This window comes from Rhinopithecus roxellana, chromosome 20 (genome assembly GCF_007565055.1).
Source record: "Rhinopithecus roxellana isolate Shanxi Qingling chromosome 20, ASM756505v1, whole genome shotgun sequence".
In the NCBI taxonomy this organism is placed as follows: Eukaryota; Metazoa; Chordata; class Mammalia; order Primates; family Cercopithecidae; genus Rhinopithecus; species Rhinopithecus roxellana.
In genome coordinates, this window is record NC_044568.1 from 47,160,596 (window position 1) to 47,184,358 (window position 23,763).

The 23,763-nt window shown below is 44.7% G+C and overlaps 1 protein-coding gene across 1 annotated transcript in view; it reads right to left on the bottom strand.

Moving 5' to 3' along the window:
* DNAH3 (dynein axonemal heavy chain 3) overlaps window positions 1-23,763 on the bottom strand; it is a 220,079-nt gene that overhangs the window by 110,785 nt on the left and 85,531 nt on the right. The window contains exons 24-33 of the mRNA XM_030925062.1: window positions 23,025-23,161; window positions 17,932-18,133; window positions 15,760-15,852; window positions 13,300-13,410; window positions 10,128-10,242; window positions 7,300-7,498; window positions 5,528-5,636; window positions 5,187-5,300; window positions 3,662-3,838; window positions 1,502-1,593 (exon numbers count right to left, since the gene is read on the bottom strand). Coding sequence (XP_030780922.1) covers window positions 1,502-1,593; window positions 3,662-3,838; window positions 5,187-5,300; window positions 5,528-5,636; window positions 7,300-7,498; window positions 10,128-10,242; window positions 13,300-13,410; window positions 15,760-15,852; window positions 17,932-18,133; window positions 23,025-23,161 — 1,349 coding nt within the window. The remainder of the gene's footprint in view (window positions 1-1,501; window positions 1,594-3,661; window positions 3,839-5,186; window positions 5,301-5,527; window positions 5,637-7,299; window positions 7,499-10,127; window positions 10,243-13,299; window positions 13,411-15,759; window positions 15,853-17,931; window positions 18,134-23,024; window positions 23,162-23,763) is intronic.

The window sequence follows — 23,763 nt, forward strand, 5'->3', positions numbered from 1 at the left end:
TATAAAAACAAAGACTTTGCGTTGTTCACCAGCACCCAGCACAGGGCTGGGCATAAGGTTGCTGGCTCAATAAAGGTTTGCTAATTAAATAAATAAATGAATTGAGTGAGCAAATCGATGCAATCCTGGTTACTATAGAAAACAAATGAGTTAGGCCGGGCGTGGTGGCTCAAGCCTGTAATCCCAGCACTTTGGGAGGCCGAGACGGGCGGATCACGAGGTCAGGAGATCGAGACCATCCTGGCTAACCTGGTGAAACCCCGTCTCTACTAAAAAATACAAAAATCTAGCCGGGCAAGGTGACGGGCGCCTGTAGTCCCAGCTACTCGGGAGGCTGAGGCAGGAGAATGGTGTAAACCCGGGCGGCGGAGCTTGCAGTGAGCTGAGATCCGGCCACTGCACTGCACTCCAGCCTGGGCGACAGAGCGAGACTCCATCTCAAAAAAAAAAAAAAAAAAGAAAACAAATGAGTTAAATGTCATATGACTGAGGCAGCCTCTTGGCCTAGGAAGGGCCAAGAAATTCTATTGAGAATTTCTGCAGCCCCTTGGATTATAAACAAAGACACCCAGGCCATAAAGACATTCATTGTAACAGAAAGTCAATTGACGTGATAAAATTTGGAATGAGAGCAGCACAAGCCATTTTGCAATGATTATTCATAACTCTTGGTACATATATTACATGTATGTGTGTACACACACACACACACACGAAGACACTGATCTGCATATAAGTGTGAGTCTTGGAAACTGGACAATACTTGAATGAGAGATAACCTACTTAATTGGAGGCAATAAATGTTATATTAATAATTTTTCCTCTTCAATTCTGGAATAATTGCATATGTTGTATAGTGTTGCTTTTTTTTTTTTTTCTTTTGAGACAGGGTCTCACTCTTTCACCCAGGCTGGAGTGCACTGGTGAGATCTTGGCTCACTGCAGCCTCTGTCTCCAAGGTTCAAGCGATTCTCCTGCCTCAGCCTCCCGAGTAGCTGGGATTACAGGTGCGTGCCACCAAGCCCGGCTAATTTTTGAATTTTTTGGTAGAGATGGGGTTTCCCCATGTTGGCCAGGCTGGTCTCAAACTCTTGGCCTTAAGTGATCTCCTGCCTTGGCCTGCCAAAGTGCTGAGATTACAGACATGAGCTACGGCACCCAGCCTTGTTTGTTTGTTGCCTTAAGCCATTGAGTAATGTGGGTATGGATGTGTCAGAGTGAGGGGTGGGGAAGATATGAGTAGCTGCTTTCTCTAATAGAACTCAGGTGTATGTAAAGACAGAGCGGGGCCCTGCCCTGGGAATCTGGGCCATTTCCCCGTCAGAAATGGGGCAAGACCAAGGCCAGGGCTATGTGCTCTCAGACCACCCAGTAAGCTGAAGCAAGTTTCTCAAGCTTCTCTCTTTTATTCCAATGGGCAAACCACCTTGAATCTGCCACACACGCAAAAAGCCACTAGTTAAAGTCCTTTAGAATGCACTCGAAAACCCATGTAACACACCTTCTGGAGTCCAGAAACCCCATGGAGTAGAGGGAGATTTCTCCAATGAGGGCGTAATCTGGCACCATCATGGCCACTGTCCGGAACAAGGCCTGGAAAAGAAACAGTGAATCAGAATCGGAACATGTGCAGTGAATACTGAGGGAAGGCACATCCACAGAAGCAAAGGGAAGTAGCACAGTCCTTCAGGCCACGCCAGGGACAATCAAGGTAAGCAGGACTGGGGGACAAGTGAGTGCAGATGGACCATCCTCAGTTGGCCAATGCATGGCTCAGCCAACCTCCCTACTGGCCCTGTGCGGGTACATGTCGTTACTTACATTCGGTCCCTCAGTGGTTCTGTGGAAGGCGCTAGGTGCTGGTTCACCTCATTCTCCTATGCCAAATGAGGATACCTCATAGCATCACTCAACTGTTGGAGCTTCCCAGAGTTCAACATGGACATCAGAAGTCATTTAGGAATGCAGAACCAATATATATCAGAAGAAGTCTGACAGATCTTTTTTGAGACAGAGTCTCTGTCGCCCAGGCTGGAGTGCAGTGGCGCGATCTTGGCTCACTGCAACCTCCGCCTCCCGGGTTCAAGCGATTCTCGTGCCTTAGCCTCCCAAACACCAGGGGATTACAGGTGCCCAACACCAGGCCCAGCTAATTTTTGTATTTCTAGTAGAGATGGGGTTTCATCATGTTGGCCAGACTGATCTTGAACTCCTGACCTCAGATGATCCAACCGCCTCAGCCTCCCAAAGTGTTGGGATTAAGGCGTGAGTCACTGTGCCCAACCAGACAGACCTTGGTTTGAGTTCCTGTTTTGCTATGGACTAGCATGGGCAAGTTATACAACCCTTGTAGATCTCAGTTCTTTCATCTCAAAACAGACTAACTTTACTCTCTTCATAGAGTTATCATGAGAATAAAATGATAGAATGCAAGTGAAGTGCTTACAAGAGTATGTGGCACATAGTAAGTGTTCAATATACACCAGCTATTGCATTATTACCTTGGATCTTAGAGGAGAAGTAACTTGCCTGAGTCACCCAGTTAGTTAGAGCTAATGCCGGGGCTAGAATCCAGGCTTCCTGATACCATGCCCAGGTGCTTTCTACTATACCACGGCATCATGAAAGCTGCTTGTGATGATCTAATATGGCTGTTGGCTGGGATGGGTGCAGGGGGTGCTTACAACTACTGGGCAGTAAAAAATGAGAAATGTGGCCGGGACTGGTGGCTCACACATGTAATCCCAGTACTTTGGGAGGCCAAGGCAGGTGGATCGGCTGAGGTCAGGAGTTTGAGCAGCCTGGCCAATGTGGTGAAAACCTGTCTCTACCAAAAATATGAAAATTAGCGGGGTGTGATGGCGCATGCCTGTAGTCCCAGCTACTCAGGAAGCTGAGGCAGGAGAATCGCTTGTACTCGGGAGGCAGAGGTTGCAGTGAGCCAAGATCGTGCCACTGTACTCCAGCCTGGGGGACAGAATGAGACTCCATCACAAAAAAAAAAAAAAAAAAAAAAAGAGAGAGAAATGTGGATCCAAATTCTATCTTGGCCTTCACTGGCCTATGTTGACCTAGAGGGGAGGAGCCACTTGAAGCATCACCCTGACTATTTTCTCTTCTCAGAGAGAAGTGGTCCATCTGAATAAGATTCCAGGGCTCCAATCAGAATGCATTAGTAGCAGGGGATAGATCATGTCCTAAAGTCAGTGGATATGGGTGTGGCTGGGTCTCTCTTACCACTTCCACCCAAGGGGACGGGGGAATAAATTTACCCCCAGGTAGGTACCTCCAGAGGTTTCTTTCCTTTTCTTTTTTTTTGAGGTGGAGTTTCACTCTTGCCTCCCAGGCTGGGGAGTGCAATGGCGCTGTCTCCAGTCACTGCAGCCTCCGCCTCCCACGTTCAAGCGATTCTTCTGCCTCAGCCTCCTGAGTAGCTGAGTGGGATTATAGGCACTGGCCACCATGTCTGGCTAATTTTTGTATTTTTAGTAGAGATGGGGTTTCACCACGTTGGCCAGGCTGGTCTCGAACTCCTGACCTCAGGTGATCTGCCTGCCTCGGCCTCCCAAAGTGCTGGGATTACAGGCATGAGCCACAGTACCCAGCCCAGAGGTTTCTATTCTAAAAAGCACACCCCACATGTATATCTGCTGGCATTTACCTTGAGGTTGTCAGGCAGTTCAGCCCTGCCAGCATAGCCGGGGTTCATGGTGATGAAAACAGCGCAGGTTGGGTTCAGAGAGAGCTCAGTGCCTTCAAAGATGAATGTCTTTAGCTTCCGAATGATGGCTTGTTGGATGCTGAGGATCTGCTGAGCGACCACAGACAGCACTTCCACCTGGGGTGAGAATGCCCGGCTGATAGGAGCTCCTGCTTCTGTCTGACAACCACCCTACTCTACCAGAGTCCTCCCACATAGCAAAGAAAGAACCCAATCACCCGGAAACCAACCACACCTGCACATTCAAAATTAGGAGCATGATTTGGGGTTTTGGTAAGAAAAAAGAACATAGGTTTGCGCGTGTGTGCGTGTGCGTTAATAGTTTCCATAGTATTTTATCTTTGTTTCAACACCTAACATGGTACTTGACATACAGTAGGTATTCTGTGTTTATCAATTCATATTGGTTCAAAGATCAGGGATTTTTATATTTCCTGATCTTCATTCATCATCCAAACAGAATTATACACTCTTGGGATGCATCTTTTGTACTTCTGCTATAGAATTTTATCATGTTGGTATTTGTTTCATTAAATGTTTATTTCCCTTTACTAGATTGAACAGTCTAGACAGCAAGACCCCTTTTTTTTTTTTTTTTGAGACAGAGTTTCACTTCCAGGTTGGTATGCAATGGTGAGATCTCAGCTCACTGCAACCTCCGCCTCCCGGGTTCAAGCCATTCTCCTGCTTCAGCCTCCCGAGTAGCTGGGATTACAGGCACTCACCACCACACCCAGCTGCTTTTTATATTTTTAGTAGAGACAGGGTTTCACCATGTTGGCCAGGCTGGTCTTGAACTCCTGACCTCAGGTGATGCACCTGCCTTGGCCTACCAAAGTGCTGGGATTACAGGTATGAGCCACCGCACCCAGTCAAGACATTTTTTTTTTTTTTTTTTTTTTTTTTAAGAGACAAAGTCTCACTCTCACCCAGGCTGGAATGCAGTGGCTGCATCAAAGCTCACTTCAGCCTCGAACTCCTGGGCTCAAGCAATCCTCCTGCCTCAGCCTCCTGAATAACTGAGGCTATTTTAGTTTTGTAGAGACAGGGTCTCAACTGTGTTGCCCAGACTGGTCTCAGACTCCTGGGCTCAAGTGATCCTCCCACCTTGACCTCCCAAAGTGTTGGGATTACAGGTGTGAGCCTCTGTGCCTTGCTATACAATCATTTCATGCTCATCTTTGTAGCATGAACTTATGCGGAATATCTGATGTATAGTAGCTGCTCAATAGTTTGGAATGGGCAAGTGAACGAACTAATATGATGGAGAGATGGGGAATATGTGTATAAAACATGCATCTCTCTCCTTGAGACTCCTTCTGTTTAATTCACTGAGTACCTGCTTTGGAGGTTCTCATGTCTGCCATACAAGAGACATAAGGCCCTGTTATTAAGGGGTGCAGAGCCAAGAAAAAGTCCCCTCCATGCACAGCTTCTTTGTTTTGCATCCTAGAGGCAGAGTTACCTCGATCCTGTTGAATTCATCAAAGCACGCCCATGCTCCAGCCTGTGCCAGCCCCTTGAAGAACTTCCCCATAGCTTTGTAATCCAAACCATCGGAGCAGTTGAAGACCACACACTAGAAAGAGGGAGGATGTGGGTATCATTCAGGGTGGATTGCATCCCATCTGAATTACCCTGCACCATTCAACAGTAGTGGGCTCCTCTCTCCTTGCTCTGCCTGAAGGAGCTGGGGTCCACGCTGCCTGTTAATGCTAAACTATCTTAAAGTTCATGCTTACTTCCCAGAATAGGGGTGCAGAGAGGGCCTGGAAGAGACGGAGGGGATAGATGGCATTTCCTTACCTGCTTAGCCAAGGCTTTGGCCAAATCTTTGGTGGTTTCTGTCTTGCCAGTCCCAGCTGGACCCTCTGGAGCACCCCCAAGGTTCAGCTTCAAAGCTCCCATCAGTGTCCTATGGGAAGAAAATAGGACTTCAGTGCTTGAGGTCTAAGACCCAGGAAAGAAACTGGCTTTTTATTTATTTTGACTCATACAAATATTTAGGTTAGTGCTAAAGTGACTTTAAAGTGACAGTTTTTGCCATTGAAAGTAATGCTAAAAGCTGCAATGACTTTTGCACCAACCAAATAGTTAAAAATTTTCCCGATTATATGAGCAATACAACATCACTGTAAAAATTTCTATTTTACTCGGCATTATAACCTCAGAGCCCAGCACATGAGTGGCACCCATAAATATGTGTTTGAATGAATAAATGAATATGTGCATATATATATATATATATATATAAAATAAAAGTGAAAATACTCATAACCTCCACTTTCCAAAGATCACCAGTGCTAATGGAATGGTGAAAATAAATATATTTATCCAACTAGATTATGAATTATTTTTTTCTTTCGAGACAGGTTCTCACTCTGTTGGCCAGGCTGGAGTGCAGAGGCATGGTCACAGTTCACTGCAGCCTTGACCTCCTGGACCCAAGTGATCCTCCCATCTCAGCCTCCCAAGTAGCTGGAACTTACAGGCACACACCACCACACCTGGTTGATTTTCGTATTTTTTGTAGAGATGGGATTTTGCCATGTTGCCCAGGCGGGTTGGTTTCAAGCTTCTGGGATCAAGTGATCCACCCACTTTGGCCTCCCAAAGTGCTGAGATTACAGGTGTGAGCCACCATGCCCAGCTAGACTATGAACTCTTAAGTCCAGGAGTCATATTTGATTCCATTTCATAACCTCAGTAAATTAATACAGTTCCTGGCATGTAATAGGTGCAAGATATATGTTAGAAATGAATGATGTAATAACTGTGGTTCCATGGCCCTTGGTATGAGTCTCTATGTTTTCATTTAGCACTCTATCTTGTAATCATTTCAATATGTCTCTCCTGAACCCCCAGTTAGATTTAGGGTTTCTTGAGGTCATGCATGGTGCACAGGAAACTTCAAAAAATGGTTGTTGAAGAATGAGTGAAATAAATACATGAATGAAGAGCAAAAATCATGACCATAAAAAAACAAGTGGTTGAGGATTTTGAAGGGAGAAAACATTCCCAAGCATTATTTTTGCAATCTAAAAAACTCCCACTGTAAGGAAATATATAAAAGCAAAGAACATCTAAACATCACAAAACCGACAAGTTCACAAAATCCCGATCTCAAAGGCTGAGTTCCACAGAAAATGTCAGAGCACTTTGCTGAGCACAGAATGGCCAGATCTTTTCATGAGACTGGCTGGCAGAGCATAGAGACCCCTTGGCTGTGTTCTTGACCTCACTTCTTGTCTATGTTATAGCCATAGGATCTCCAAGCACCATCTTGATTCCTGCCATTGGAGAGCCCTCTACGTCAAGTCCTGTGTCATGTTCATAGACGTGCACCAATATTCCACTTGTTGGTTCAAATATATTGATTTGCACTAGAACTATTACTGGGTTCTCATTTCTAGCCTGAAGACCTAGTTTGCATGCCCATCTTTGGGACTATGGAGAATCTAATAATCTGAAGTGTGAAGGGTAAAGGTAACCCAAGACATCCCTAACTTTCCTCCCCAGAGTCTTCTTCCCCTGGAGTTCTCCATTCACCCGTCAGATCTAGGAGCTCCAGAGTGTACCTGTAGCAGCGGTCTGTGAGGGGTGTGATCACCAGCCGAGGGGAGTTTCCCAGGTACTCATAGCCATACAAAGCTTCTGTGGTGATAATCTGCACCTGTACATCCTGGGCCACCCAGTAGTAGCGCAGCTGTGAGATCCATTGGAAATCATTCAGATCAGAGACCCTGTCCTCAATTAACTTGGCCACCACGTCACGGGCTATTGGGACACAGATGCAGAAACACACACACAGAGCCATCAGAACAGAACTCTCCATCTTCGTAAGCTCCTCAGTTAGAAGTGGATGTTATCAAGGTCCCCACTTCTCCAAACAATTTTATTTTATTTATTTATTTTTTGAGATGGAGCCTTGCTCTGTCCCCCATTCTGGAGTGCAACGGCGTCATCTCAGCTCATTGCAACCTCCGCCTCCTGGGTTCAAGCGATTCTCCTGCCTCAGCCTCGCAAATAGGTGGGATTATAGGTGCAAGCCACCACACCTGGCTAATATTTTGTATTTTTAGTAGAGATGGGGTTTCAACATGTTGGCCAGGCTGGTCTCCAACTTCTGACCTCAAGTGATCCGCCCACCTTGGCCTCCCAAAGTGCTGAGATTACAGGCGTGAGCCACCGCGCCCGACCCAGACAATTTTAGATTTCACAAGCCTCCTTGCCCACCCCCACCCTGCACGCAGCAATATCTGTTAGAAGCTGGTATTTGCTTTCTCCCAAAACCAGGCAGAGAATCTGCTTCACTATCTTCTCTCAGACAGCACAGCAGAGGTATTAAAGGTGCGTGCTCTGAAATCAGACTGCCTGGGTTCAAATTCTGGTTCCACCACAACCTAGCTGTGTGACTTTGGGTAAGTTCCTCAACCTCTCTGTTCTTCAGTTGTGTAATCTGTAAAATAGGGATAATATAGTACCTACATTATGGGGTTATCATGAGGATTAAATGAATATATATGCACATACGTACATGCCTACATCTAGACACAATAGAGACAGCTATTCTTGGCGTATGAAAATGTTATACAGGTATTAGCTACTGTTATCATCCCCAAATTCTTGGAAGTCTGAGCCAGAGGGCTTTGCAATGCATACTGACTCCAAATGCCATCCTATTTCCAATATAACCCTTTTGTTCCCATTTCAGGCCCCTAGGATATCCTAGGAGAATGCAATCAGCGTGGCCTTATATAGAAGGGGAAGGAAGCCCGAGAATCCATGGTTAGATATATCCTTTCCATCTGGAGGCCTGAGAAACCAGCTGGAAGATATACATTTCTAGCGTTTCTCTTTTCTCTCATGGGACTGTAAGCCCTGATTTAATTTTATCCAAGTGACAGGGGTCTTGAAGTTGAAGAGTGGATCTAGGCTGATGAGAATCATTCATTATGTTTTTGGTAACTCAGGTGGAAAGCTATGGAGATCTCAGAGCTAGTACAGCAGACTCAAATATTCAGAACCTGGGGCTTAGAGAGGTAACTAACTTGCTGAGAGGCACACAGCTATAATAGCAAGCAAGAGAAGCGCCTGTGTCTGTCTGCTTCTAAGCCTAAGGGACTTTTCAAAGGGTTGCTTCCATTGAACCTTTCCTGCCTCTCTGTGACAGTCTTCTTTATTACAGTAAAATCCAAAACCCTGCAGGGAAGAGTCCTTGAAGACGATTATATCCACAGCTTTTTCTTCCCTCCCAAGGAATTTAATTCTCCCCCTGGCTCTTGGGGAAATATACAGGGGAACCACCTGATACGTTCTCCCAAGGAAGAGGGTATAGGGCAGGAGTATGGTATGCCTGAGGGATCCAAGAGGAAAGCGAATTTCAAGGGATTGAGTTGGGGATGCCTTCACCATGCAGTGTGTGTATGTGCGCTTGCATGTGTGTGTGAGTGTATATGTGTGTGGGTACGTGCGTGTGTGCCTACATGCATGCTTGTGTTTGTGAACCCAACCACACTCGGGTACCCTGGACAGTATAACCACATCTGCACCAATTATTCCTAACAGCTGAGCATGTAGCTGTATGAAGAGCACATTTTCCCTTCTCTCTCCTTGATGTTATGCTGGTCTACCTAATGAAATCAGATTGAAGTGAGCATTAACCTGAGGGGAATGAGATGCCATGAAATGCCAGTAGGAAGCTGGGTGTGTGAGCAAGAGACTCTGTTCCCAAGCAACCAGCCTGGTCCAGCCCTAGTTTCCTTGGCGATGGAGAGAGGGTGTGGGGGCGGTTTGTTTTATATAAAGACCCCAGTTTTTCCTCCTCCTCCTCCTCCTCTTCCTCCTCCTCTTTTTTTTTTTTTAAAGGAGGAGCTGGAAGGCATCCTCTCTCACCACCCACTGCTTGCAACATTGCCCATTTCCAGTCCCTTAGGCTTGGAAGCAGACAGACATAGGCGCTTCTCTTGCTTGCTATTATAGCTGTGTGCCTCTCAGCAAGTTAGTTACCTCTCTAAGCCCCAGGTTCTGAATCTGTGAAATGTCTATGACCACTTAGCACAAAGCCTGGCACCTAGCAAGGATGCAAAAATATTAGCTACAGTTAGCCAAGGAAATGATTCCACGTTCGTGAAGCTCAGAAATGACTTTGGCCATCATTGTCTCAGTACAGGCCCTGCTTGGAGGGCTCCTGGAAATCAGTTTGGGGGTGGGAGAGGAAACACAGGTGGAGAGCCCTTCGGCAGTGGCTTCTCTCCTTCCTCCTCCATCTTACTCTAAGTTGGAGAAAGCTCTCCCTAATGAGGAAGGAAACCCTGAATTATTCCATCCAGGAGAACCGAGATGAGCAAGACTAGACTGCTTCTCCTGGATAGTCAGTAATGACAGGGGAAGCCCACTGGCTTACCGTGGACATCGATGACCGTGAGGGCCCCGAGCGTGAGTCGAGCTCCACTGCTCAGCTTCCCTCGCACCAGCTGGACAATCTGTGCAATCTGATCATTGCTCTTTTTCAGAAAATTCTGGCAGGGGCAGAGGAGGGGACAATTGGTTACATTTGACTCTCCTCTCGTAATCCCTGTGTCAAGAAATGGTACCATGGACCACCGGATAGCTCAAGCCAGACTCCTGGGTGTCATCCCTCAAGTCCACCTTTTCCTTACCCCAGTCCTTAATCTCTGAATGAATTCCTAATGCATTGTGCTGAAAGAGGCAAGATTTGGAAGGTTTCATACTCCATAGTTTTATATTTATACTATTGTAGAAAAGGCAAAATTACAGGAGTGAGCAGAAAATACCTTGGTAGTTACTGGAGACTTGGAGTAGAGAATGCAACTGACTACAAAGGGCCTGAGGACATTTTCTTGGATGGTGTGGAACTGTCCTATCTGATTGTGATGGTGCCTACACAAATGCATATGTTTATCAAAACTGAGAACCGTATGCTAAAAAAGGTGAATTTCACTGTATATACCGTAAATCAGAATTAACCTCCCAAATTGGAAACTTTTTCACATTAAAGAGACAAAGGAGCTATAAGAACAAAATGCAACATGTAATCCTAGATTGCATCCTGGACCAGGAGAAAAAAAAAAAAAGATAGTAGGGCAATTGGCTAATTTTATTTATTTATTTATTTATTTGAGACAGAGCCTGACTCAGCCTCCCAAATAGCTGGGACTACAGGTGTGCACAACCACACCCAGCTAATCTTTGTATTTTTAGTAGAGATGGGGTTTCGCCACGTTGGCCAGGCTGGTCTCGAACTCCTGACTCAAGTGATTCACCCACCTAGTCCTCCCAAAGTGCTGGGATTACAGACATGAGCCACCATGCCCGGCCTGTCATTTCTTTTTCAAGATGACAAAATTTAAAATAGCCAATTTAGAAAGGTCTATAGAGAATAAAATTGTATCAATGTTGACTTCCTGATTTGGAAAATTGTACAATGGTTGTCTAAGATGTTAATATATGAGGAATCTGGATGAAAGATACATGAAAATTCTTTGTATTATATTTTCAGCATTATTGGTAAGTTTCATGTTATTTCAAATGAAAGAGGCAAAAAATAAAATAAAAAGAAAACTTAAAAAGGAAAAAAAGACCACCCTAGGTTCAAACCCTGCCTTTCCTACTTTCTAGCTATGTGGCTCTGGGCAAATGACTTTAAGCTTCCGAGTCTCAGTCTCCTGGTGTGTCAAATGCAATTTTTTTTTTTTTTTTTTCGAGATGGGGTCTTGGTCTGTCACCTAGGCAGGAGTGCACAGGCACAAACATGGCTCACTGAAACCTTGACCTCCTGAGCTCAAGCAATCCTCCCACCTCAGCCACCTGAGTAGCTGGGACCACAGGCACGCACCATCACTCCTGGCTAACTATTTGTAGAGAGGGGGTCTCACTACGTTGCCCAGGCTGGTCTTGAACTACTGGCCTCAAGCAATCCTCCCGCCTTGGCCTCCCAAACTATTGGGATTACAGGCATAAGCCACCATATCCTGCCCTAAATCTAGATGATTATAGCTGCCTCTTCAAGCTGTGTTGAGGATTAAATGAGGTAGTGTATGTGCTGTTGGGGCTTCTCCCCACATCTCTCCTAAACACACCTATTCCACAGCTATTCTAGACCAAAGTGTCTTCCTGCTGGAATACACCATGCTTTTCATCTTCAGGCTTTTGCATATTCCAGGTCTTCTCTCTGGAACACTCTCCCTCTTATTTTCTGCTCAGCTAATCCCTACTTATATTCCAGGTCTCCTCCTAGACACCACTTTTCTGGGAAATCTTCCCCAATCCTAACTTCCCTCCCCTCACTCTCTTACTCTTTCCTTCCTTCCTATTTTCCTCCTTTCCTTCCTTCCTTTCCTCCCTCTCTCCCTTCCTCCCTCCCTCCCTCCCTTCCCTTCCTTCCTTCCTTCCCTTCCCTTTCCTTCCTTCCTTTCTTCCTTCCTTCCTTCCTTCCTTCCTTCCTTCCTTCCTTCCTTCCTTCCTTCCTTCCTTCCTTCCTTCCTTCCACCCACCCTCCCTCCCTGCCCATACTTACTGGATATCTGTTCTTTCCTTATCACAGTTCTATAAAAGAGCCTTTTTCTCTCCCCCACGAGACCATAAATCCTTGAGGTCAGGGACTATGTCTGTCTCATTCACATCTAATTACCTTTGTTAGCAGCAGTACCAGCACAGAGCAGATGCCAAACCAATATTTGTTAAATGAATAATAAATGGCTGGAGGGAGGGAGGGATGATTATTCTGTGTCAACACCTGCTTCCTTTAGGATACGGAGGCACATCACGCAGCGTGCATGCACTCCAGGGCCTGGGTGTATGATGGGGAACATTCTCCCTATCTGTGGGTGGGAAAACTGGGGCACATGAATCCACCTCCATCACAAAAAGTCAGAGATACTGTCACAAAAGTCAGAGGATTTTAGAGTTTCTAAACTTGGAAATGATGTACGTGAAAGCAGTTTGGATGTGTACAGTGCAATATGTCTATTAGGATTTATCAATATGGAATCTGTATAAGTCTAAACAGTGGCCAAATTTTATGTTCTAATTTCAGTTTATACAGCAAAATATAGGAAATTAAAACATATTCTAATACACAGCCAATTCTCTAAGAGCAGTAAAGGAGATCTGGTGAGATATTCATGGGGAATAAGACCATGGAAGAAAGGCTGAATATGAAGTTTTCATTCATCCATTTAACAAATATTTGGTCAAGCATGGTGGCTCCCAGCACTTCGGTGGCCCCTTGGCTTAGGAAGAATACAGGAGGTCTCCCTTGGTGGAAATTCTGCCAGGTTGGTCCCTAGAAGCCCAGGGTATAAGACTTAGAATCCTGCAGTCCAGAATTTCTGTCTGGGAAGGACTAGGAAAGGTCTCGTACCATAGAATTGCAGGACAGCTCAAATCCCAAATTCTCCATCCCACTGTCCTCATGGGAACCCTGATGCCTGTGATGCTATGAGCCCAAACGATTTTTGTTTAGACAACAAAACATGGCTACTCTAATTATACATCATTCAAATCCTAATTGATGCTTGGATCTCTTCTGTAAGCTTCGCAGCAAGCTCACCTACCGGTAAGGTATTTTCCACCAGGGCTTGGGACACCTCCTGGGTCCAAAAGATGGAGGAGACACAGATAACCACCTGTCCAGGCCACTGTAAGACCCAGTGATTTCGAGCGACCTGGAAAAGTGCAGTGGGCATGTTGTAGGATCAGTTCACGTGTGGTTTAAACTAAGTTTACAAAAACACGCCCCAACCACCTTATCCCCGCAACAAAAACAAAATTTTCCCCCACCCTCAGATGCTACAAGGCTTGACATCTCTGGGATTACCGATTTATGTCTTCCTTTCTGAGTTTTATGAAAAAGAAAAAAAAAAAAGGCCAGTCATCTCATCAACTTTGCATTTTTTCCATGCTCCCATTCATCAAATTTTTCCATAGTTATAATCAAGGTGATGTTCAGAGAATTCTCATAACTACTGTTTTTTAATGGCTACCTAATATTGCAGTGCTGAGTCACAACTGTCTGAGCTGTTTCCCCACCCTACAATTTTTTTCCCTCAAGCTACAGATCAGGAGTGGGCAAACTATGTAATAAATTTTTTCATAAAGTTGTATTGAAATACAGCTGCAGCATAAAAAAGAATGAGTTCATGTCCTTTGCAGGGACATGGAGGAAGCTGGAAACCATCATTCTCAGTAGTCTAACACAGGAACAGAAAACCAAACACCGCATGTTCTCACTCATAAGTGGGAGCTGAACAATAAGAACACATGGACACAGGGAGGGGAACATCACACATCAGTCCTGTCAGGAGGTGGGGGACAAGGAGAGGGACAGCGTTAGGACGAATACCTAATGCATGCGGGGCTTAAAACGTAGATGATGGATTGATAGGTGCAGCAAACAACCATGGCACATGTATACCTATGTAACAGACCTGCATGTTCTGCACATGTATCCCAGAACTTAAAGGAAAATAAAATAAAATTTTAAAAAATTTTTAAAAAAGAAATACAGCCGTGCCCATCATTTAAATATTGTCTGATGCTTTTGTGCTATAAGGGAAAAGCTACAGCACCCATTTACTATACATATGTATCTTTTTTTTTTTTTTTTTTTTTGAGACGGAGTCTGGCTCTGTTGCCCAGGCTGGAGTGCAGTGGCCGGATCTCAGCTCACTGCAAGCTCCGCCTCCCGGGTTTACGCCATTCTCCTGCCTCAGCCTCCTGAGTAGCTGGGACTACAGGCGCCTGACACCACACCCGGCTAATTTTTTGTATTTTTAGTAGAGACGGGGTTTCACCGTGGTCTCGATCTCCTGACCTTGTGATCCGCCCTCCTTGGCCTCCCAAAGTGCTGGGATTACAGGCGTGAGCCACTGCGCCCAGCCAACTATACATATGTATCTTATAACATTATGTTGTATACCTTAAATATACGTAATAAAATTTATTTTTAAAAATAGTTGCTTTGGGAATGTGGCCTGCAGAGTTGAAAATATTTACCATCTGGCTCTTTACAGAAAAAGTTTGATCTGAGGATGAAACTTAATAGATTTGATTTGGATGAAACAATTTCATACCAGTAACTGCTTTTCTTTAATTTTTGATTCAGAGCATGTCATAGGAAAAGGGATTGGTCTTTCATTTTACAATGCAAATACTATTTCAAGGGACAGCAGGGTCAGTCCCCAGGACTTTAGTGTGAGGGTGTTGAGTATTGCTTTGTTCTGTGGGTCCTGGGAATAAGAAAGTAAGAAAGTTAGTCGGTTGGCCGGGAGCAGTGGCTCATGCCTGTAATCCCAGCACTTTGGAAGACCGAGGCAGGTAGATCATTTGAGGTCAGGAGTTCGAGACAAGCCTGGCCAACATGGTGAAACCGCATCTCTACTAAAAATACAAAAATTAGCTGGGTGTGGCAGTGGGTGCCTGTAGTCCCAGCTACTTGGGAGGCTGAGGCAGGAGAATCACTTGAACCCAGGAGGCAGAGGTTGCAGTGAGCCAAGATTGCACCACTGCACTCCAGCCTGCGAGACAGAGTGAGACTCCATCTCAGAAAAAAAAAAAAGAAAGAGAGCTAGAGTCAACATGAATGTTACTATAGGCTGGGTATCAAGTTATTCTGATAGGTTCTTTTGTCTTAAGCCTTACATCGTAACTGTTTCCCTTAAAGCTTGGGGAACATGAGTTATGCCATTCAGGGCATCTGTAAGGTAAATGAATTATTAAGGGACTCTAAATAGACCTTGTGCCATTAATTCCATTTGACAAAAAGGACTAGTCCGTGGTAACCAGAGGGTTCCAGCTAACCCTCTTCTCTTGCATCACCTGCTTCTAACTGCCAACATCTCACCAGGAGTAGGTTCATTGCCCCAGGGTTCACAGGTAAAGGAAAGAGAGGTGCAGAGGGACAGGTTTTGGTAGAAGGCAGAGCATCCAACTGAACTACTGATACATGAACCTTCTCCCCAATGTTCTCTTTAGTGCACTAGTGTCCCGGCACGTGTACCCCAATTCTTGTTTACCTTGACATATGCTTCAATCCCAAGTCCAATGACTTCTCGCATACTGGCAAGCATCATCTGCTCCACCTGCTGGAGCCACTTTTCCACCATGCCCTATGGAGCAAGACAGAGAGAGGGTGCAACAGTCAACCAAAGCCCAGAGGGAGGGACAGTGGGCAGAACCCAGCTTTCTCTCTGGACACGGTTGGAGGGAGGCCAAAGGCTTGGCACCTTTTCAAGTCAATATTCTCTCTTTCCTAGTTCTCTCTTTTTTTTTTTTTTTTTTTTGACACGGAGTCTTACTCTGTCGCCAGGCTGGAGTGCAGTGTCACGATCTTGGCTCACTGCAACCTCCGACTCCCTGGTTCAAGCAATTCTCTTGCCTCAGCCTCCCGAGTAGCTGGGATTACAGGTGTGCACCACCACGCCTGGCTGATTTTGTACTTTTAGTAGAGACGGGGTTTCACCATGTTGGCCAGTATGGTCTTGACCTCCTGACCTCATGATCTGCCCGCCTCGGCCTCCAAAGTGCTGGGATTACAGACATGAGCCACTGTCCCTGGTCTCTCTCTCTCTCTTTTTTTTTTTTTTAAAAGACAGAGACAGGGCCTTGCTCTGTCATCCAGACTCGAGTGCGGTGGCACGATCCTGGCTCACTGCAGCCTTGAACTCCTGCCCAAGTGACTCTCCTGCCTCAGCCTCCTGAGTAACTGGGACTACAGGCACATGCCACCATGCCCAGCTAACTTTTAAATATTTCTGTAGAGCCAGGGTCTCTCTATGTTGCCCAGGCTGCTCTTGAATTCCTGGCCTCAAGAGATCCTCCTGCCTCAGCCTCCCAAAGTGCTGGGATTACAGGTGTGAGCCATGTCACCTGGCCCCAGCCAATATTCTTTATCTGCTTTACACTTATTTTCTGTATTCTCAGAAGCGTATGCCTTCTAAAGGGGCAATAGATTTTTTTTTTTTTTTTTTGAGACGGAGTTTCACTCTTTTCACCCAGGCTGGAGTGCAATGGCACGATCTCAGCTCATTGCAACTTCCGCCTCCCTGGTTCAAGCGATTCTCCTGCCTCAAGTCGCTGGGATTACAGGCATGTGCCACTACACCTGGATTTTAGTAGAGACAGCGTTTTGCCATATTGGCCAGGCTGGTCTCGAACTCCTGACCTCAGGTGATCCACCCACCTCGGCCTCCCAAAGTGCTGGAATTACAGTGTGAGCCACCATGCCCTGCCCATTTTTAATATGCATTACTTTCATGTCATTTTCTGAAACAGACAACTTCTCAGAAGGCAAATGAAACATCTGTCAGTTCATAAAATAAATTGCATCTTTTAAATGAACAGCTCTGATTCATGCATTATTCCAGTGGGTCTCAAACTTTGCTGTTCCTTGAAATCACTTGGAGATCTTTTAAAAATACTGATGACTGACTTCCATCCCTAGACTTCCTGATTTAATTGGTATGGGATGCAACCTGGTCATTTGGATTTTGATTAAAGCTCCATAGGAAAATTCAAATATGCAGCAAATTATTCAGTGTTAGAATTTCAGGTAACTGTAGCTGTTGACTTCAGGTGCTTGTAAGCTAGCTGGTGTCTGCATTGGTAATGTGACTCCTGGTTGCTGCAGTTTATATGTGTGGGTGGCAAAAACAGTCAACAAAGCAAGGCTAAGCTTGCTTGTCTATTTCCACTTGAGGATGCTGTCACTGAGCAGAAATGGAAGTAATTTATACTTTACTCATTATATAAGGACATATGTATGAAAACCCGAGTTAAGTAGCATTACAGCTCTCATTGATTCTATGATGTTTTATTGATCTTTAAAATGGGTGCCCCGGGAATCTACCTGTTTAACTGAATCGCTTTCAACTGAACTCCGCACGTGGAAATCTAAACAGCATCGGCTGTTTTGATCTGATTCCTGCAATTGACTCCACATTGAGTTGGGTTAAAATCCACAAATTTAATATATCATGTGGGTTGCAGTATAATCTCTGTCTTAGAGATGGGTACACTGAGACTCAGAAAGATTGAGTCACTTCCCCAAATCTTCAGTCATTACATTGTGGAACCTGAGTGTTCCATACCCCAGGCAGTCTGGAACTAGAGTCCCAGTGCTTAGCCAATATGCTCTCTGGTTTACTTTGTTATGGAGAAAAGAACCAAAAATGGGTAAGAGGAGTTACCTTGGCATTAGCTGGGTAGATTTTCTGGATGAATGGAACAGTTTCTTTTTCTGAGCTGATCATACCTACAATTTCCAGATTGTCTATAAACTCGAGCTTGGCAATTCCTTCAAAGCACTTCTTCAAGTGCGGCTGCACTCGGAGAGGGTCCTTTGTCTCAGACAAGATTTCCAGTAGCTCATCATTTGATAGGAAGAAGAACCTATTTCAAAGCAAAGAAAGATGGTAACTGCGACCTCTTCCAAGAACTTTTTCTAGCAAGGTGATACTCTCTGACAGGTAGTCCACACCTCGGTGAATACCAGCTATGTCCTGCGGTCTTCACAAAGGCCCATTCTCTTTTATCACTTTTCATCTGGGGCATGGAAGGTGGAGTTTTGCTTTTCTTAAGAGATAAGGTCTTGCCATATTGCCCAGGCTAGACTTGAATTCCCGGGCTCAAGCAATCCTCTCTCCTCAGCCTCCTGAGTAGTTGGGATTACAGGCATGAGCCATTATATCCAGCTTGAAGATGGTTTTGAATCTGAGATACCACACTTGATCTTAGCTAAAAGGTCAAGAAGCGATGGTTTTGACTCTGAGAGCAAGAGAAAGAATAAAAGCTGGCATATGTGGGTTTAACAGGGCTGGGGGATGGGTGCTATCAGCTGAAAAGAGCCCAGACAGAACAAGCAATTCTCAACTTTGGCTGCACTTTAGAATCACCTGGGGAGCTTATACAAAATGCCAGTGCCACAGTCCCACTGCCCAGAGGTTCTAATAGAATTGATCTGGGGGTGTGGCTGATGAAATTTGTATTTTTTTAAATTTCAGGTCAGTTCTAATGTGTAGTCAGTGTTGAGAACTGCTGGGTAGGGGCAGGAGAGAGAGACTTCCTTGTCTTTCCTTCTCCATCCATGCAAGAACATTGTACAGGCATGATACAAGAAAGCAAATGTTAATAATGAGCCTGTCTACATGCAGAGGCCTCTACCATCTTTCATTTTATTTATTTATTTATTTATTTATTTATTTATTTATTTATTTATTTCGAGACAGGGTCTTGCTCTGTCACCTGGGCTGGAGTGCAATGGTGCAATCCTAGCTCACTACAGCCTCGGCCTCCAGAGCTCAAGCAATTCTCCCGCCTCAGCCTCCCGAGTAGCTGGGACTACAGGCGCATGCCACCACGCCCGTCTAATTTTTGTATACTTTGTAGAGACGGGGTCTTGCCATGTTGCCAAGGCTAGTCTCGAACTCCTGGGCTCAAGTGATCCATCCACCTCGCCTTCCAAAGTGCTGGGACTATAAGGGTGAGCCACTGCACTCAGCCCTCTACTATCTTTTAAAATAATAAGACAATTTCATCTCTTATTTAGGCCTAAAAGCAGCAAAAATAAACCTTCAGAAAATGTCCAATGTTCAAACCTGTACTGTGACCATCAGGCTGAAAGTTCTTTGATGGAAGGATTTTGTGATTATGGTCTTTACCAAATATGGTGGATTACAAAAATGGCCACGATATTTACAGTTCCTCTCATCAAGGAGTGGAGTCTGTTTTCACATTTCTCAAACTTGAGCTGGCTCTGTGTCTTGCTTTGGCTAAGAGAATGTAAGAGAACATGAGCCTGTGCAAGTTCTAAGCCTAGGCATCAAGAGGCCATGATGCTTTCACTCTTGCTGCTCTTAAGAACCCTGTGACCACCACCTTATAAATAAACCCAGGCTAGTCTTCTACAGGATAAAAGACATGTGACCCAACTACCTGTTGCCCAGGCAGTAGGAAGCCAATGACCAGACAAGCAATTAAGGATGCTGACTGATGGCTAACTGCAGTCATGAGTGAGCCCCAATGAGACCAGAAGAACCACCCAGTCAAGCCCAGCTCAATCTGCCAACCTACAGAATTATGAGCTAAACACATGATTGTTATTTCATACTTCTAACTTTTGGGGTCATGTGTTATTCAGCAAAGCAAACGAATACACTGTATCTACAGTGTTGAGCAAGTAGAAAGAGTAATAATTATTTGTTGATGACCAACTAACCAATATCCAATGAGATGTCAATTTCTCCCACTCCCAAGTGAAATTCAAATGGGTGATCTCTACGGATATGCACTCCCTCTATCTCCATCATGTGCTATAATGAATAAGGCTCAATGGCCATAAGAGTAATAATAATACATTTTGTTTTTTTTTTTTTTTTTTTTTTGAGACGGAGTCTCGCTCTGTCACCCGGACTGGAGTGCAGTGGCCGGATCTCAGCTCACTGCAAGCTCCGCCTCCCGGGTTCACGCCATTCTCCTGCCTCAGCCTCCCGAGTAGCTGGGACTACAGGCGCCAGCCACGTCGCCCGGCTAGTTTTTTGTATTTTTTAGTAGAGACGGGGTTTCACCGTGTCAGCCAGGATGGTCTTGAACTCCTGACCCCGTGATCCGCCCGTCTCGGCCTCCCAAAGTGCTGGGATTACAGGCTTGAGCCACCGCGCCCGGCCAATAATACATTTTGTATAATTTAAAATTAAAATCTTTTTTTAGCAATCTGTATTTTCAAGATGAAATTAACTTAAATTATGTGGCTATCAAAAACATTCTCAAAGTGTTTGCTGAGAGTATTTAATTTTATTTCATAAAAATGCATAAAGAAATATCGAGGTATTTGTGTGTGTATGTGTGTGTGTGTGTGTGTGTGTGTGTGTGTGTATGTGTGTGTTTAACTTAGGGAAAAAGTGTGGCTCAGAGAAGTTAAATGGTTGAATATCTTATCCAGACTTCCTGGGTATCAATTCTAGCTTGATCATTTTATCAGTCTTATATCTTTGGACAAATCATTATTTTCTCATTTATAAAACAGGGACAATAATAATGTTCCCAAACTCATAAGACTATTACAAAGATTAAATTAGTTAATAAGTGTAAAGCACTTAGAGCAGGGTCCTGGTGTAAGGTAAATGCTATATTAGTGCTATTATTCTTTTTTTTTTTTTTTTTTTTTTTGAGAGAGTCTCGCTCTGTCACCCAGGCTAGAGTGCAGTGGCGCCATCTCGGCTCACCGCAATCTCTGCCTCCCAGGTTCAAGCGATTCTCCTGCCTCAGCCTCCCAAATAGCTGGGATTACAGACGCCCAGCACCATACCCAGCTAATTTTTGTATTTTCAGTAGAGACAGGGTTTCATCATTTTGGCCAGGCTGGTCTCGAACTCCCAGCCTTGGGCGATCTGCCCACTTCGGCCTCCCAAAGTGCTGGTATTACAGGCAGGAGCCACCATGCCTGGTCTATTGTTCCTATTTTAATTAGGAATAACAGGAGTGGGTCTAGAACTAGAAGCCCAAACCTTGGGTGTTTCCTGAGTTTAATCTCTTCCTAAGCCTTATGCTTCTAAACCAGGGTTTCTTCCACTATAATGTGTTGTCCAATACAAAAGCTATTAGCCACATGTGGCCATTTACATTAAAAAGTAATATTAACTAAGTTAAAAATTGGCTTCCTCAGTCACCTCAGCCACATATAAAGCGCTCAGTGGCCACTGGTGACTAAGGGCTACTGTATTAGACAGTACAGACAAAGAACATTCCTATCATTGTAGAAAGTTCTATTGGATAATGCTGAATTGAATAAATACCAAAGATACTTCTGAATTTATTTATTTATTTATTTATTTATTTATTTATTTATTTATGAAATGGAGTCTTGCTCCATCGCTCAGGCTGGAGTACAGTGGTATGATCTCAGCTCACTGCAACCTCTGCCTCCCAGGTTCAAGTAACTCTCCTGCCTCAGTCTCCCAAGTAACTGGGATTACAGGTGCCCCCCCACCACACCTGGCTAATTTTTGTATTTTTAGTAGAGGCAGGGTTTCACCATGTTGGCCAGGCTGGTCTTGAACTCCTGATCTCAGGTGATCTGCCCCCTTGGCCTCAAAGTGCTAGGATTACAGGCATGAGCCACCGTGCCCAGCCATACTTCTGAGTTTCTAACAAAACACTTTTTTTTTTTTTTTTTTTTTGGTAAGCAGCAGGAAACTAACTTTGTGTTCACATAAAGAAACACTAAAATTTATGTTTCTTAAAGGTAAATTAGGATCAAACATCCTAATCAGGGTCAAACGACATACGGTGACTGTCAGTGGTGAACTAGTCATGGATAGATTATCAGGAATGTCAGGAGTGAGAACTCACCTTTCTGAAACTAACCTTCTCCCTTTTTTTTTTTGGAGACAGGGTCTGACTCTGTTGCCCAGGTTGGAGTGCACTGATGCAATCTTGGCTCACTGCAACCTCTGCCTCCCAGGCTCAAGTGATCCTCCTACCTCAGTCTCCTGAGTAGCTGGGACCATGGGCACACACAACTAGTCCGGCTTATTTTTTGTATTTTTTTTGTACAGGTGGAATTTCCCCATCTTGTCCAGGCTGGTCTCAAATTCCTGAGCTCAATCAATCCTCCCACCTTGGTCTCCCAAAATGTTGAGACTACAGGCGTGAGCCACCATGCCTGGCCTGGAACTAACCTAAAACTTCCTTGACTTTTATGCAGAAGATTGGTTTTTGTGGGTAAAGAAAAGAGTCAAACATGTATAAGCATACCTACCAAAAACTACAAAATTTGATGGTATAAAAAATTGACCGATGTTTCTTAAACACATAGTCTAGGTGCTAAATGTTTTTACATGTGTTAGCTCATTAATCTGTACAACAAATACATAGAGTAGGGGCCATTACTATATCCCAGATTTACGGTGGGGAACCTGAGGCTTGGATAGATTTGCTGGAGGCCTCAAGACTACTAGGTAGAAAAGCTGGGATGCCAAAGGAGGTCTGTTTAACTCCAAAATCCAGGCTTATAGTCATGAATACTCTACCCCCGTAGTTCGGAAAAATAACAGTGTTGGTTTGGACAACGCGTGCATTTGACACCCATTGGTGTCAAATTCAACCTCACACTAAGTAAAGACCGTGAAGTCATGCCCCATTCCCGAAAGCTGTCTCAGAGAATGGAAAACCAGGAAAGAGTATAGACTAGATTGGTTGAAGTCAACTCTTGGTATGAAAAATGGAATTCTACCTACATACGGGGCAAGAATGTAATTCCAAGTAAAAGAACAACGCTGGATACCTGGGGAAGAATAGTCTCTTCTTCTCCAAGTAATTATTCAGCCCTTTCTGGATGTCCTCCAAGAGAAGGTTGGCTTCTTGAAGCTTCTCGGCCATCCGTGGCTGGTCGGCTGCCACCAGAACCCTGTTATCTTTCACCTGGGTTCCATTAAAAAAGGTGAGACTCATCATGAGGTTCCCAAGTTCTGACATTGGTCATTGTAATGAATGTGTGACCTATCAACTGACAGCACTCCTTGTCCAGCTAACTGCCTCCTGATCTCCTTCCTAACTGCACAGAGGTGAATGCTCATGGAACATGACCTTGTTCCTCTGATCATGGTTGACTGGGCAGGGATTGGGTACCTGAAACCAATGAAGCCCAATTATATTTTAACCCAGGGAGTTTAGAATCCAAACCATGACATTCTATACTAGTCTGGGCTGAGTGAGGATTATGTCTCTCTGTGTGAATGGAATGGTAGAGCAAGCTAGTCACGAGAGAGAGAGAGAATGAGAGAGAGAGACTAAGGCAGGGCCAGGAAAGAGGAGCTGAGATCAGAGAGATGGAAGGAGTTCCTAAGAGAAGAGGCTTCTGGGTTCTAGATCCATCTTTTGTGAGGCTTGGCTGAGCTATCTGGCCTTGGGCTCAACGAGACACCAGTTTAGTCTTCTCGTTTCAGCTATCCTGAGTTGGTTTCTGTCACTTGCACCCAAAGAACCTTAACTAATAAAGAATTGGCTTATGCTGGCTGGACAAT